This window comes from Salvelinus fontinalis, chromosome 32 (genome assembly GCF_029448725.1).
Source record: "Salvelinus fontinalis isolate EN_2023a chromosome 32, ASM2944872v1, whole genome shotgun sequence".
Lineage (NCBI taxonomy): Eukaryota > Metazoa > Chordata > Actinopteri > Salmoniformes > Salmonidae > Salvelinus > Salvelinus fontinalis.
This window is the reverse complement of record NC_074696.1, coordinates 20,097,484-20,112,428: the sequence shown is the minus strand read 5'-3', so window position 1 is coordinate 20,112,428 and position 14,945 is coordinate 20,097,484. Positions and strand designations below refer to the sequence as shown.

The following is a 14,945-nucleotide window of genomic DNA, read 5'->3' as shown; positions in this document are numbered from 1 at the left end:
GTTCATTGCTTGTGTTTCATGCCCCAAGCAAGTCTCTTCTTATTATTGGTGTCCTTTAGTAGTGGTTTCTTTGCAGCAATTCGACCATGAAGGCCTGATTCACACAGTCTCCTTTGAACAGTTGATGTTGAGATGTATATGTTACTTGAACTTGCACTTGAAGAAACTTTGAAATTTGAAATTTTGAAATTTTGACTGAAATTTTGAAATTTTGACTGACCTTCAAATTTTGACTGACTTGAAATTTTCCATTTTGACTGACCTTCATGTATTAAAGTAAAGACGGACTGTCATTTCTCTTTGTTTATTTGAGCTGTTCTTGCCATAATATGGACTTGGTCTTTTACCCCCACCACCTTGTCACAACACAACTGAATGGCTCAAATGCCTTAAGAAGGAAATAAATTCCTCAAATTAACTTTTAACAAGGCACACCTGTTAATTGAAATGAACTCCAGGTGACTACCTCATGAAGCTGGATGAGAGAATTTCAAGTGTGCAAAGCTGTCATCAGGCAAAGGGTGGCTACTTGAAGAATCTCAAATATTTGTTTAACACTTTGTTGGTTACTACATGATTCCATACGTGTTATTTCATAGTTTTGATGTCTTCACTATTAGTCTACAATGTACAAAATAGTAAAAATAAAGAAAAACCCTTGAATGAGTAGGTGTTCTAAAACGTTTGACTGGTAGTGTATGCAAATGAACTCACACCCTCGTTCCCTGTTCCTTGGCCTGTCTGTCTGAGTTATGACTCTGTGGTGGAAAGAGCTGCTACAGCACTGTCCTATTCAAACTGTCCTCATCCCACCCTCGCCCGTCCCATGAGCCACTCTGTGTCGATACACCCCCCCCCCCCCCCACCTTTGTATTATCTCGGTATTGTCTCCCATTATTAGACAATGAGTCAGACAGGGATGTTTTTTTTAAGAGACTTTATTGTGCCACACAGGTAAAAACTATGGGGGGGTTTTCATTTAGTGCACACAATACAAGAGACAGATCATAATAATAATAAACATTGCACAGAAAATAAAATATATCATTTATACATCTTGTCATAAATAAAGTCTATGTATCAATGAATATGAAGTGGGTCTTTGACTTTGAATACACAACTTCTGACTGGGGTTCTGTGGTTTTGAAGGAATCCTATAGTATAAAATACATGTTTGGTTGAGGGAGTGATTGGCTCTTTAATGTCAGAGTAACTTTAACCCCTGAATACCATCCAAATAGTTTTCTAAGACTGACAGACCAAACTCTTATTGTTTGTCAACTGGAGAGTGTCTTCTACAGATCTTAGCACCTTGAATGGGCAGACTAAAGATGGAACCCAGTGAATCACACTCAGGATTCACTCAAACTCAAAAAGAACAGTCCGACCAACTTGGATCCAGCTTTGGCCAAATTCCTTTCCTCCGCATGACTTGGATCCAATCGCCTTCTCCTCTCATCCCATTGATCCAAACAGGCTTATCTGTCTATCACTGGTTTATCCCTATAAGGACATAACTATCTGGATGACTGCATGGGAATGAGGATCCATCTGATTAGCCAACAGATTGACAATAACCTTATACAGTAGGCCTAGCTGTGTCCCAGGACACTGGTCAAAGTAGTGCACTACTGTATATGGAATAGGGTATCATTTAGGACAGAGCCCTGGGGTTTTTCATTGGCTAGGAGCTGTATCTCAGACTAATGGGATAGTACTATAACATTATTTTAAAGGATAAAACTGATTTGACTTGCACCAATAAACTACTAGGTCTATGAACAGTTATGGTAGCTTATAACGCTAATGTAAAATCTAGAATAAATTAATAATGCGGAAACACCTCCCAATTCTACTTGTTAATATTTTGCAAAATGTAAGAAATGACACAATGACATGTAGCCTTCTTTATCGCCTAGCAACGCATTAGCAGATTCCTTTCGTATTGCTTTTAGAACTCACGCAATTTTAACAATTGATTTGTTTTTATTAAACCAAAAAGGGTGACATTTTATGAACACAAGAAAATGATGTAATGTCTACCAAAAAACTAAATGATGTTGCACATCAGCTTTCGCTTGTTGATTTGTTGCATAGCTATGGCAGTTGAGGCTGCTGAGGGGAGAGCGGCTCATAATAATGGCAGGAACGGCGCAAATAGAATGGCATCAAACACTTGGAAACCATGTGTTTGTATTTAATACCATTCATCTGATTCCGCTTCAGTCATTACCACAAGCCCGTACTCCCCAACTAAGTTGCCACCAACCTCCTGTGAACTGTGGCTATGTTTGGCATGAGTCCGTCCATCATGTGACTATTGAAGCCTCAGGGGTTAGAACCTATAAAGGATTAAAAAGCAAGTGAAAAACACAAGGGCTCTATTCAATACATATTGCAGAAAATGGCACGTTCTATAACGCTTCAACGATACTGGCTTAACAAAGCCCTAAATAGTGCTAAAGTTTTCTGTTGTACTCTTTTCTAAACAACACGATGTCATCGTATCCGTTTTCAGCTCTGTTGACTCCCTCCCCAGTCCCCCCCTCAACCCCCACCTCTATTCTTTCTGCACTGTCATGCCTCGTGAACCCATGATGCACCTCACCATCCCCCCATTTGATCATACTCATCCTCTCTCGCTCCATTTGAGGTGAAAGTAAATATTCTGTAGACCGCATGGTTCACATAACATGCGGCTATGTCTGCCCTACTCCTATAGCCTAACCTTCCTCCACATTGAACATTGCTTGTCCATCCACACGTCTGTTTTCTTGCGTCTCTGTCCTTTTCTCAGAGGTGATGGTTGTAATGGGGGTTTAAAACTAAAGGCCTACTTGAAATGTATGAAATGGTGTAGGCTTATAGGAGCCTTGGCTGAGTTACAGTAACAATGTAACAACTGTAAGCCATATAGGAACGGTGGCACAGTTGAAAATACATCACTTCTAGGAAGCCATGCAGTTTATTGTGGAGTGAGACTGTATATGATGTGGTCTCAAAGGACAGTTGGCGCCTCTGGAAACTGATACATTGAAAACTAATGACAAAACTATATTTCAAATTTGAACAAAATTGCCAAAATTAGAGACAGTATAAAAAAAGAGCACCTAGGGCAACATTACATAAGGTAGTTATATCAAGTTAAATCAGTATATCAGAACCTGTGTGTTCACTGGCTTCAGTTGAGGCTTGAGCTACCTACTTAAAAGTTTTGGGGAGACGCACAACCTTTGAAACGTCACAATGAGTCTGCTGTATATGCCTACACATGCCTATTGTTAAATACTGAAGTGTTAGTGGCATGTTGTGTTAGGCTAATACCATCAAACTGACAAAAATACTACAATGAAACAGCACTGAACAGACTTTGGCAGCTGAGTGTGACCTCCTCCTCACCTTTTGATGTGTGTGTGTTCACCTTACAAAAGAAGAATATGCACCTCTTGAGCACCCTTTAAAGCTCCTCCCTTGTACTTGATTGATTAATTAAGTTCACTAATTAGTAAGGAACTCCCCTCACCTGGTCACCTAGGTCTTTATTTAAAGACAAAAACAAAAACCAGCAGACAGTATGGCCTCTTATGGAATGGGTTTGACACCCCTGCTTTAAAGCAACTGGTCAGGGGAGGGGGGAGTTTGTGTGCGAGACAAACACATCTCTCAAAGCAACTAATACACAACAGCAACAATAAGAATATTTTCAGCATAACCATAACACTGTGTACAGGAGGCCTAGTGGTTAAGAGCATTGGGCAGTAACCCGAAAGGCTGCCGGTTCGAATCCCCAACACGGCGACGTGAAAAATCTGCCGGTGTGCCCTTGAGCAAGGCACCTAACCCTAATTGCTCCTATAAGTTGCTCTGGATAAGAGCGTCTTCTAAATGAATAAAATGTAAATACACAGAATGAAATAGATTAAGACTATAATACACAATGGGTCTAATCTTTCAACCAGAGGACCTAAAAAAAAAAAGCATATATTTCATTAAGGCATTTGATAACCCATAAGGTTGTCATGTTGAAGCATCATCAAAGATAGTGGATAACTAAGATGGTTTCCTCAGGCTGTCAACCATTGAAAAAAAATTGTCACGGTTCCCTCTCTTGCGTGAATATACTTTCCTGTGTGAGCTCACAGCTTCTCCATAATGTCTGGCATGCTCAAGTGAGCGAGGGCAGAGCTGGCTCTGGTCTACTTAGTGTCCACTATTGCTCGTCCCACCCACCCAACCAGAAAAAGTGAGACGGGCCAATAAGTAGCCCAGAGTGGCTCTACCCCGATCGGAAACAAATGAGGGAGTCAAGTGTCTCTCTTCCTCTGGCTTCATCTGGTGGTGACCATTTCACCTTCTTCAAACCAAAAGGACAACACTGTTATTTCAATCAATCTCATATTTTTCCAAGATATGTTTTTATCAACCAGTTGATTTAATAAATGGAATGTGTTTTTCAAAGGCTGTTTTTTAAGCTCTGCACTTGCTACAAATCACATCTACACATATTATACATGCTTCATCTCTGCTTTTATACATACTGTATAAATAGTAATAATAAGGGAGATTTATAAACGGCTGATACACATATTATTTCTAATGAAAAGTTGTGTTCAAGCAGTTAGTTTCAGTTTAGAGCTGTCATGGTCATGAGATTGAAGTTGATTTGATATCATTGGAAGATTGACACCATCTCTTCCATAAACCGATAGATTATGTGGTACTGAAACCTCAAGAGAAATTTGGCATTGAGTTTCACTTCCAGAGCTTGCTGAAATGCAATACTGTACTGTGCATTCAATGCAATTAACCTAAAAAGAAAACAGCAATTTTTGGTAAATGAGGGAAATTAATTATTGGTCAAACGGACAGCTCACTAAACCCTCAACCCCACCTACCACCAAGCTTCTATCCCAACACCCTTTCCAGTGTAAGATTCTGCATTTTTGGAACATGTGAAGATATGCGTGGCTACTGCAACTGCACTAGATCTGCTGACAGTAATAGAAATACATTAATCAGCGACGTAAGTAGCTAGACAGAGTTAGTGATAACATTAAACTAAACTGTAGTAGATTGTTAGTTTCTCTCGTCTCTTGTTGTGGGAACTGCCCAGTCTGGTGCCTGTATCATCTACCCCTCTATCTCTCTGGTTCTCTCCATCCCAATCTGTCCCTAAGGGGTTGGCTTTCAAAATACACAACAACAGAGAAACACAGAGAGGGTTAACCAAGACCAGAGATAGATAGCCACCTGTCATGGCAGCCAAATGGATAGCCACCTGTCATGGCAGCCAAATGGATAGCCACCTGTCATGGCAGCCAAATGAAGAGCTACACAATGAGAAAGAGGAGAGAGAGAGTTCAGATTAAGACAGTTCTTTCATCATTATAGCAGTGGAAGTGAAGACTTAAGAACAGAAGTAGAAAGTAGACAGTCTATGCCAGCCCGAAGCCGAGGAGTCTGGGAAGGATGGTCTTTGGATTAATGAGTCCTGAGGTGCTTATTGCTGTGTCCTGAAGCCAGAGGAGGCTGTATGGAGAAGCCTCTCTCAGCCTGCAGGCCTGGAGCCTGTTTTGGTGCCATCAACTTTGAGTTGGGTTGGGGGGCGGTTGGGGTTTCAAAACCCCTAGGCTGCCGTAAGGGGATATGGGTGCAAGGGGGTAAGGGGTTAAGAGTTGGAGTTCTTAGGGCAGTTGTTGCTGGTTCCCCCAAAGGTCAGAGTGGGAACTGGTTGAGTTTTCCCCCAAAGTTTAGCGTGGTAGAAGGGAGTAAGAGCAGGGTCTCAGGGGCTGGTTGGGTTGCTCCCCCAGGGTAGGGAGGGGGAAGAGGGTATGGGATGAAGGGTAGGCACTCTGGGGCTAGTTGAGTTGCTCCCTCAGGGTAGGGGCAGAGGGTGCTGGGTTCCTGGAGTGTATGTCTCTACTTGCGTCGGCGGTGATGGTGGCTCTGCATGTCTTCCATAGTGACCCTACCCCACGCGCCGATCACGAACGCCTCGATCTCACACTCGTTCTCACCGCGAGCGATACGGAAGTAGCCATTCTCCCCCCAGTTCTTCCCCCACGAGTTGGCAGCGATCTGGAAAAGTCAAGCGTTATTAGGAGTGCATGGGTTACAATGTACTGTAGATATAGTTGATACATAATAGACAAGAGAGAGAATATGTGATGAGATAGGAGTCCTTACTTACCCAGAACTTCTTTGTTGTCCCATCATAGTTCCTCTCCTCTCCCCACCTGGAACAGAACACACAGAGATGGATTACGGACATGATTGTTTTCCACTAAAGGGCACAAACTGGAACTAAAAACAATCGGACAATGAAGATGTGTGAGAACACAAACACACAAGGGGACGAAAAAATATTATCTTCGATCTTCATAATATGCATACAGGTTGTTCCACCAATTAGGTGCCCTTTGAATAGTGTATTTTTATTTATTTTTATTTTACCTAATTTTAACATTTTGTCATATAGAGCACATGTTTAACTTCATTAAAAAACAGTTTTTCCATCTCAAGAGGTTAAATAAAAAATGACAATAGAAAGTACCCATTAAGTGCAAAATAAAGTAACAGGGTCGACCGTAAAAGTGTTGACGAATGCATCTTAAATCCGCCATAAATCCCCTTGTGACAGGGGGAATGGAAGTTTCTTGTGTGAACAGGGAGGGGAAATTGAATACAAGCTTCACAAAAAAAAAACAATTGTGAAAACATTTCTAGTCTATCTATAGGTAACAGGGTTGACGTGTTATGTTTGACCCGCTCAGTTTTCCACCACAAAACACCAGAAAATTGTCAGAAAGAGTAGAACCAGCTCACCTGCATTTACAATATGATTTTACTATTAGATGTTTAATGTTTCTTTTGAAAAAATGATTTAGAAAGGAATAGTTTCACTTTATAAAAATGAGAGTTCAGTTCACGTAAAGTGGTTGATCTTAAAATGAGGGGACAGGTTATTATTATTTTTTACCTTAAAATGAGTCACTAATCAGATTAAATAAATATGAATCTTTAGAAATGACTTTGTGAAAGCATCAAAATAAGTAGGGCTTCACAATGATGGTGAAATGTTGGGGTTAAGTGGGTTCAAATCTTTCTACACTCTAAGAAAAAAAGGGTTCCAAAAGGTTCTTTGGCTGTTCCATAGGAGAACCATTGGTTCCAGGTAGAACTATTTTCGGTTCCAGGCAGAACCCTTTTGGATTCCAATGTAGAACCCTCTGTGGAAATGGGACAGCCAATGAACCCTTTTAGGTTCTAGATGGCACTTTGTTTCTAAGAGCGTAGAAGACACAGGGGATGCAAAGAGGGACATATCAATTTTCCATATGGTCTATATTAAAGGGCACTCATTTAATATAAAATGTCATACAAGTGCACAATTTCTACTTAAATATGAAGGGGACGCAAAAGGCACTCATTTCATGGAACGACCCATGCACTGATTTTCAATCATGCCATTTTTTTTTTTTTTTTTTTTTTTACATATATAGTTAAAATGTTGTGTATTTTTACAAATAGCTTTTTAAATACATCCCACCCCATAGGAATGTTAAACCTGAGAGTGTTTTGACACAACTGACTGTGAATTCTAGGAAGAGCTAAGTAGAGCTGATGTACAAAACAATTTTCATCTCTTAAATAGTATCCTGAAAACAAGAGGTTATTTATGACCATGTCTAAGAAACAACAGAGCAGTTATATTACCCACACACATGCACGCGTACACACACGTCTCCCCTGCATCCCACATCATTCAGATTCCTCAGCAGCACATGGAATTCCCCCCTCTGCCACTTCCCCCTCGCAGCACAGGAAACAGGAAGGAGAGGGACGGCCAGGGAGGAAGTGGTCACCGCCCGACTCCTGTCATCTCACAGACAACAACATTGCTGAAGGTCGAGCGAGGCGCTCATAAATAAACCTTACCCCTGCAGAGGAATCTCTTACTCTCTCCCTGTCTCTCTCACTCCTTCCCTAACCAGCATGCTTTGATCTCAAGAAGGCAAAGGCCCATACATTCCCATCATCCTTAGCTTCTGGTCCTATCTGGTAGTTACCCCCAGTTGGAGGCGGCCCAGCGTCTCAGACCGACCTTCCCTCCCCTCTTCCTCACTCCAGTTCTATTCCCATCCTGTTTTGTGAACACCATGCCCTAGGGCCTCTAGGAGCCTCCAAGGGCGACTTTGTCCTTTTATAAAAGAAAAGGAATGCTGGGAAAGAGATGTGATATTTTCAGTCGTTTCCAAAACATTGGCGAATAATGCCAACCTTCAATCAGCAAGTTTCTTTATTAGTCGAGTCTGGTTCGGACAAGAGTTCAAGGGTCATCATGCTCTGAATAGGCAAATACAAACACCTGTACACACTGAGGGTCAAAGATTTGGGGCTGTGTGTGTGCGTGTGTGTGTGTGTGCACGTGCATGCGCCTACTTGTGGGTGTGGGTGCTTCTGTGTGTGTGTATACAGGCAAAGCCAGAGAGTCAGACAGAAACGGACCACAACGGAGCCCTTATCTCCCTCAGTTAGCATTGCTCCTCCAGGACAATGAGGGACATACCAGCCCTCCCCTCCCCTACCCCTGACCTCCTCCATGGGCCTGATCCTCTCTCTGTCCCGTACAGTTGGGATCCACGCCCCAGACAATGCCTTTTCCACCAGAGTGGACCTCTATGCACTAAACACAAACTTTCCCAGGCCCTTGGCTTAATAGAATGCACTGCAGCGGGATTTCGGCTGTAAAAACAGCGATTGGAGTGATGGTCAGGCTCTATGCACCCTGGCCCTCCTTTCTTTCCCCCAGCCCATCCCTAAATCCATACCCTCGGTGCCCCCCGAGCCTCACGTTCGCAGCCCAAACCAGCAAAAGAACCGCAGTGTCAGCGGAGGAGGGGGGAGACAAGCTTCAACCGTCATCATCATCAGTGGAGCATGCTGCTCAGACCAGACACCAGCAACGTGCCAGGACAGACCAGACACCAGCAACGTGCCAGGACAGACCAGACACCAGCAACGTGCCAGGACAGACCAGACACCAGCAACGTGCCAGGACAGACCAGACACCAGCAACGTGCCAGGACAGACCAGACACCAGCAACGTGCCAGGACAGACCAGACACCAGCAACGTGCCAGGACAGACCAGACACCAGCAACGTGCCAGGACAGACCAGACACCAGCAACGTGCCAGGACAGACCAGACACCAGCAACGTGCCAGGACAGACCAGACACCAGCAACGTGCCAGGACAGACCAGACACCAGCAACGTGCCAGGACAGACCAGACACCAGCAACGTCCCAGGACAGACCAGACACCAGCAACGTGCCAGGACAGACCAGACACCAGCAACGTGCCAGGACAGACCAGACACCAGCAACGTGCCAGGACAGACCAGACACCAGCAACGTGCCAGGACAGACCAGACACCAGCAACGTGCCAGGACAGACCAGACACCAGCAACGTGCCAGGACAGACCAGACACCAGCAACGTGCCAGGACAGACCAGACACCAGCAACGTGCCAGGACAGACCAGACACCAGCAACGTGCCAGGACAGACCAGACACCAGCAACGTGCCAGGACAGACCAGACACCAGCAACGTGCCAGGACAGACCAGACACCAGCAACGTGCCAGGACAGACCAGACACCAGCAACGTGCCAGGACAGACCAGACACCAGCAACGTGCCAGGACAGACCAGACACCAGCAACGTGCCAGGACAGACCAGACACCAGCAACGTGCCAGGACAGACCAGACACCAGCAACGTGCCAGGACAGACCAGACACCAGCAACGTGCCAGGACAGACCAGACCACAGCAACGTGCCAGGACAGACCAGACCACAGCAACGTGCCAGGACAGACCAGACACCAGCAGTATGACAGGACAGACCAGACACCAGCAGTATGCCAGGACAGACCAGACACCAGCAGTATGCCAGGACAGACCAGACACCAGCAGTGTGCCAGGACAGACCAGACACCAGCAGTGTGCCAGGACAGACCAGACACCAGCAGTGTGCCAGGACAGACCAGACACCAGCAGTGTGCCAGGACAGACCAGACACCAGCAGTGTGCCAGGACAGACCAGACACCAGCAGTGTGCCAGGACAGACCAGACACCAGCAGTGTGCCAGGACAGACCAGACACCAGCAGTATGCCAGGACAGACCAGACACCAGCAGTATGCCAGGACAGACCAGACACCAGCAGTATGCCAGGACAGACCAGACACCAGCAGTATGCCAGGACAGACCAGACACCAGCAGTATGCCAGGACAGACCAGACACCAGCAGTATGCCAGGACAGACCAGACACCAGCAGTATGCCAGGACAGACCAGACACCAGCAGTATGCCAGGACAGACCAGACACCAGCAGTATGCCAGGACAGACCAGACACCAGCAGTATGCCAGGACAGACCAGACACCAGCAGTATGCCAGGACAGACCAGACACCAGCAGTATGCCAGGACAGACCAGACACCAGCAGTATGCCAGGACAGACCAGACACCAGCAGTATGCCAGGACAGACCAGACACCAGCAGTATGCCAGGACAGACCAGACACCAGCAGTATGCCAGGACAGACCAGACACCAGCAGTATGCCAGGACAGACCAGACACCAGCAGTATGCCAGGACAGACCAGACACCAGCAGTATGCCAGGACAGACCAGACACCAGCAGTATGCCAGGACAGACCAGACACCAGCAGTATGCCAGGACAGACCAGACACCAGCAGTATGCCAGGACAGACCAGATTCAATGTGCATCCCAAATGGCAATGTATTCCCTATATAGTGTACTACTTTTGTGCCAAACCCTATAAAGGGGATATGGTACTATTTGGGACTCAGCCTTATGCTATTGGCATCGATATACCAAGACCCTAGACCAGGGGTTCTTAAACCTTTTCAGCCTGGGACCCAAATTAGAAATTCGGTGTTTTCCTGGGACCCACGCTTAGGAAAAAATGCAACTATACGTAAATATCGGTACATTTCATTGTCTTTATGCCCCCTAAAAAATGTAATATAGACAAAAACAAATAATGAAATATCCATAAATATATTTTCATGTTTATTTTTCCCCATTACAAACACTCTTACATACCTGCCTAAGTTGGAACTGTTGCTGTTGAAATAGAATAAATAACTTCATTCTGAACTGGAATAAACTGATTGATCACATCACACAGATGTACAACAGAACACACACACACAGGCTTTTTGATTGTGCAACGCTAAGTAACAGTACAGATGAATTCAGGCCTACTGTACATCTTACTGTACATCTTACTGTAGAAATGATTGTTGATAGAAAGTCTACGTTGAAACTGTTGCTGTTAAAAAACTTTTTTTTATTTTTTATTCTGAACTGGAATAAACTGATTGATCACACCACACAGATGTAGACCAGAAAAAAACACCCACACAAAGTCCTAATGAGAGGTGTGTGGCTGGTTGAAGTTTACAACAAGATGCATAGGTATGTGGTGCCAAACTGGATCAGAACATCTACTGCTTTCTCAGTCAGGCAGGAGACTGCTTCCTGCTGTAGATGAGCAACCCAGAACTGTGTGTTTTCCTCAAAAACATCTTGCTTCAATCAGTTTATTCCAGTTCAGAATAAAAATTATTACTTGTATTTTAACAGCAACAGTTCCAACCTAGACTTGTTTAACAATAATTTCTACAGTAAAATGTACAGTAGGCCTGATCATTTTTCATCTTCATCTGTACTGTTTCTTAGGGTTGCACTATCAGTAGCTAGTTAACTTGCTTTGGCTAACGTTAGCTATTAGCTGTGTAACGTTACAAGGCCAGGGGATTGTTTGAGTTTCTCTTTCACATCTACTACTGTGAGAGATAGTACTCCCTTATTTCTGCATATCATCACCTGTTATAAAATGACAACAATGCCTTCTAGTTGACTTACTTTTCCACTTTCGAAGCAGTTTCCTGAAGCATTCTGCCCTGTTCTGAAAGAACTCCCTTGGTTTACCATCATGTTGTGCCTGGATGTTTGGTCAGGACGTGTCGTTTTATTAATTTGTTCGTTTTGAGAGACTCATTACTAAGCACTTCCCCACACAAAACACATTGTGGGCGCCCCTCGTTATTTCTCAAAGTTTGTATGAAAGAGACGAACAGTAATCACTGTATTTGCGTTTCATGACGATTGAGTTCAGTCAGAATTTGTGGCTAGCATAAATCCACTTCATGATGTCGAGTGGGACTAACAAGGCAGTGCCTTGAACGACAGCGATGCAGCGTGTGGGTCGTGGAGTGATCATCAACAAAACTTCAGAAAAAAGATCCGGTAAACCGCAAAGCACACGGGCATCTCCCTCTACCTTTCACCTCTGCCACTAGCGCAGCTGCCAAACTGAGCAGAGACCGCTGCTAAGCAGAGAGCGCACTGAACCGAGAGCACAGTTGCACTTGGCCAAATAAATCACAGTAATTAATGAAATAATTATACATTTACAACCCACCATTAACAATTAATGAGAAAGTGAAAACATGTTTTTTGAAATTTTTTCAAATGTATTGAAAATAATTTACATAAGTATTCACATCCCTCAGTCAATACATGTTAGAATGGGTAAGTCACTAAGAGCTTTGTACACCTCGATTGTACAATATGTGCCCGTTATTATTTAAAAAATTCTTCAAGCTCTGTCAAATCATTACTAGATAGACATTTTCAGGTTTTTCCATAGATTTTCAAGCCGCTTTAAATTTAAACTGTAACAAGGCCACTTAGGAACATACAATGTTATCTTGGTAAGTAACTCCAGTGTATATGTGGCCTTCTGTTTTAGGTTATTGTCCTGCTGAATGGTGAATTTGTCTCCCTGTGTCTGTTGGAAAGCAGACAGAACCTAACTGAACCAGGTTTTCCTCAAGGATTCTGCCTGTGCTTAGTTCTATTCTGTTTATTTTTATCCTAAAAAACACCCTAGTCCTTCCCGAAGACAAGCATACCCTTAACATGATGCAGCCTCCACTGAGTGGTACTCAGTGTTGTGTTGTGTTGTATTTGTATTCAGGACATAAAGTTAATTTCTTTGCCACATTTTTTGCAGTTTTACTTTAGTGCCTTATTGCAAACAGGATGCATGTTTTGGAATATTTTTATTCTGTAAAGGCTTACTTCTTTTTACTCTGTCATTTAGGTTAGTCTTGTGGAGTAACTACAATGTTGTTGATCCATCCTCAGTTTTCTCTTATCACAGCCATTAAACTCTAACTGTTTAAAAGTCACGATTCGCCTCGGTGAAATCCCTGAGCGGTTTCCTTCCACTCCGCCAACTAAGTTTGGAAGGATGCCTCTATCTTTGTAGTGACTGGGTCTATTGATACACCACCCAAAGTGTAATTAATAACTTAATCATGCTCAAAGGGATATTCAAGGTTCCCTTCTTTGAGAAGCATTGGAAAACCTCCCTGGGGTTTGTGGTTGAATATGCGTTTGAAATTCACTGCTCAACTGAGGGACCTTACAGGTAATTACAGGTATGTGTGGGGTACATAGATGAGGAAGCCATTAAAAAATCATGTTAAACACTATTATTGCACAGAGTGAGTCCATGTAACTTATTATGTGACTTGTTAAGTACATTTTTACTCGTGAACTTATTTAGACTTCCCATAACAAAGGGGTTAAATACTTATTGACTCAATTGACATTTCAGCTTTTCATTTTTTATTAATTTGTAAAAATGTCTAAAACATAATTCCACTTTGACCTTATACTCACAGACAAACACACACATTGTCATATGAGACCCAAACTGAACCAGAAGAACAGGGCCGGAAGTGGATCCCTCATTGCTCTGTTTCTCTTGATCAATGGCCGATCAGATAAACTGCCTCAATAACAGCTCTCAGCAGCTCTGCTTAGAGTTGTTCAAGCCAACGACAGCAAACCCTCCAACTCCAGTTTTTATTATGTGGCTTTAGCATTATAAATAGGGTTAAGTGCCTTGCTCAAGGGCACATTGACAGATTTTTCACTTTGTAGGCTCAGGTATTCAAACCACTGACCTTCCGGGATACTGGCCCAATGCTCTAACCGCTAGGCTACCTGCTGCCTTTACAAGGGGAAGGTGTGTTCATAAACCTTAGCATTCCTAATCCTAGTCACACATGTTTTCATGTCTAGAATAGACAGCCCAGTCAGACAGTACTCAACGAATACCTGATGGCTCAGAGTAGACTAAACAATAGAGTATTTGGCTGGGACGGGGTGTAGGGGGTTGGGATTTAGAGAGGGATGGGGTGTTGAGGGTTGGGAGAGAGAGGGACGGGGTGTTGGGGGTTGAGGGTTGGGAGAGAGAGGGATGGGGTGTTGGGGTTGAGGGCTGAGGGTAAGAGAGGGATGGGGTGTTGGGGGTTGAGGGTTGGGATTTAGAGAGGGATGGGGTGTTGGGGGTTGAGGGGTAGAGAGGGATGGGGTGTTGGGGGTTGGGGGTCAGAGGGAAGGAGTGTTGGGGGTTGGGGGTCAGAGAGAGATGGGGTGTTGGGGGTCAGAGAGAAATGGGGTGTTGGGGGTTGGGAATCAGAGGGGTTGGGAGTCAGAGATCGGGGCGAAGCAGCAGGAGCTGGGAAGAGGGAAAAGGGATGAATGAAGATGGAGAGAACAATGTCTGTGAGGAAGTGGGCGCTCCTCATAGAAATTGCCCTTTGACACAGATCTAAGATCAGCTTACCCTCCCCAAAACCTACCCTTACATCTATTGACCTCTAAACATCTAAACTGACCTTTCATCAGCGTCTAGGGACAACTTCATTCTCCTTCTAGGGAGACAGAAGAGTTGGGGTGGGGGTGGGGAGATAAAAGGATTGTGGGTGGGGAGCCAGACGAATTAGGGTGGGGGTGAGGAAATAGAAGGATTGGGGGTGGGGATGGGGAGCCAGAAGA

At 44.1% G+C, this 14,945-nt stretch overlaps 1 protein-coding gene across 2 annotated transcripts in view; it reads right to left on the bottom strand.

Annotated features, from left to right (window-relative positions):
- Positions 1 to 920: 920 nt before the first annotated feature.
- Positions 921 to 14,945, bottom strand: part of LOC129830866 (tubulointerstitial nephritis antigen-like) — a 77,296-nt gene continuing 63,271 nt past the window's right edge. For both annotated transcript variants that reach the window (XM_055893676.1, XM_055893675.1), the window contains exons 11-12: positions 6,191 to 6,236; positions 921 to 6,078 (exon numbers count right to left, since the gene is read on the bottom strand). In XM_055893676.1, the coding sequence (XP_055749651.1) occupies positions 5,920 to 6,078; positions 6,191 to 6,236 (205 nt within the window). In that variant the 3' untranslated portion in view covers positions 921 to 5,919. The remainder of the gene's footprint in view (positions 6,079 to 6,190; positions 6,237 to 14,945) is intronic.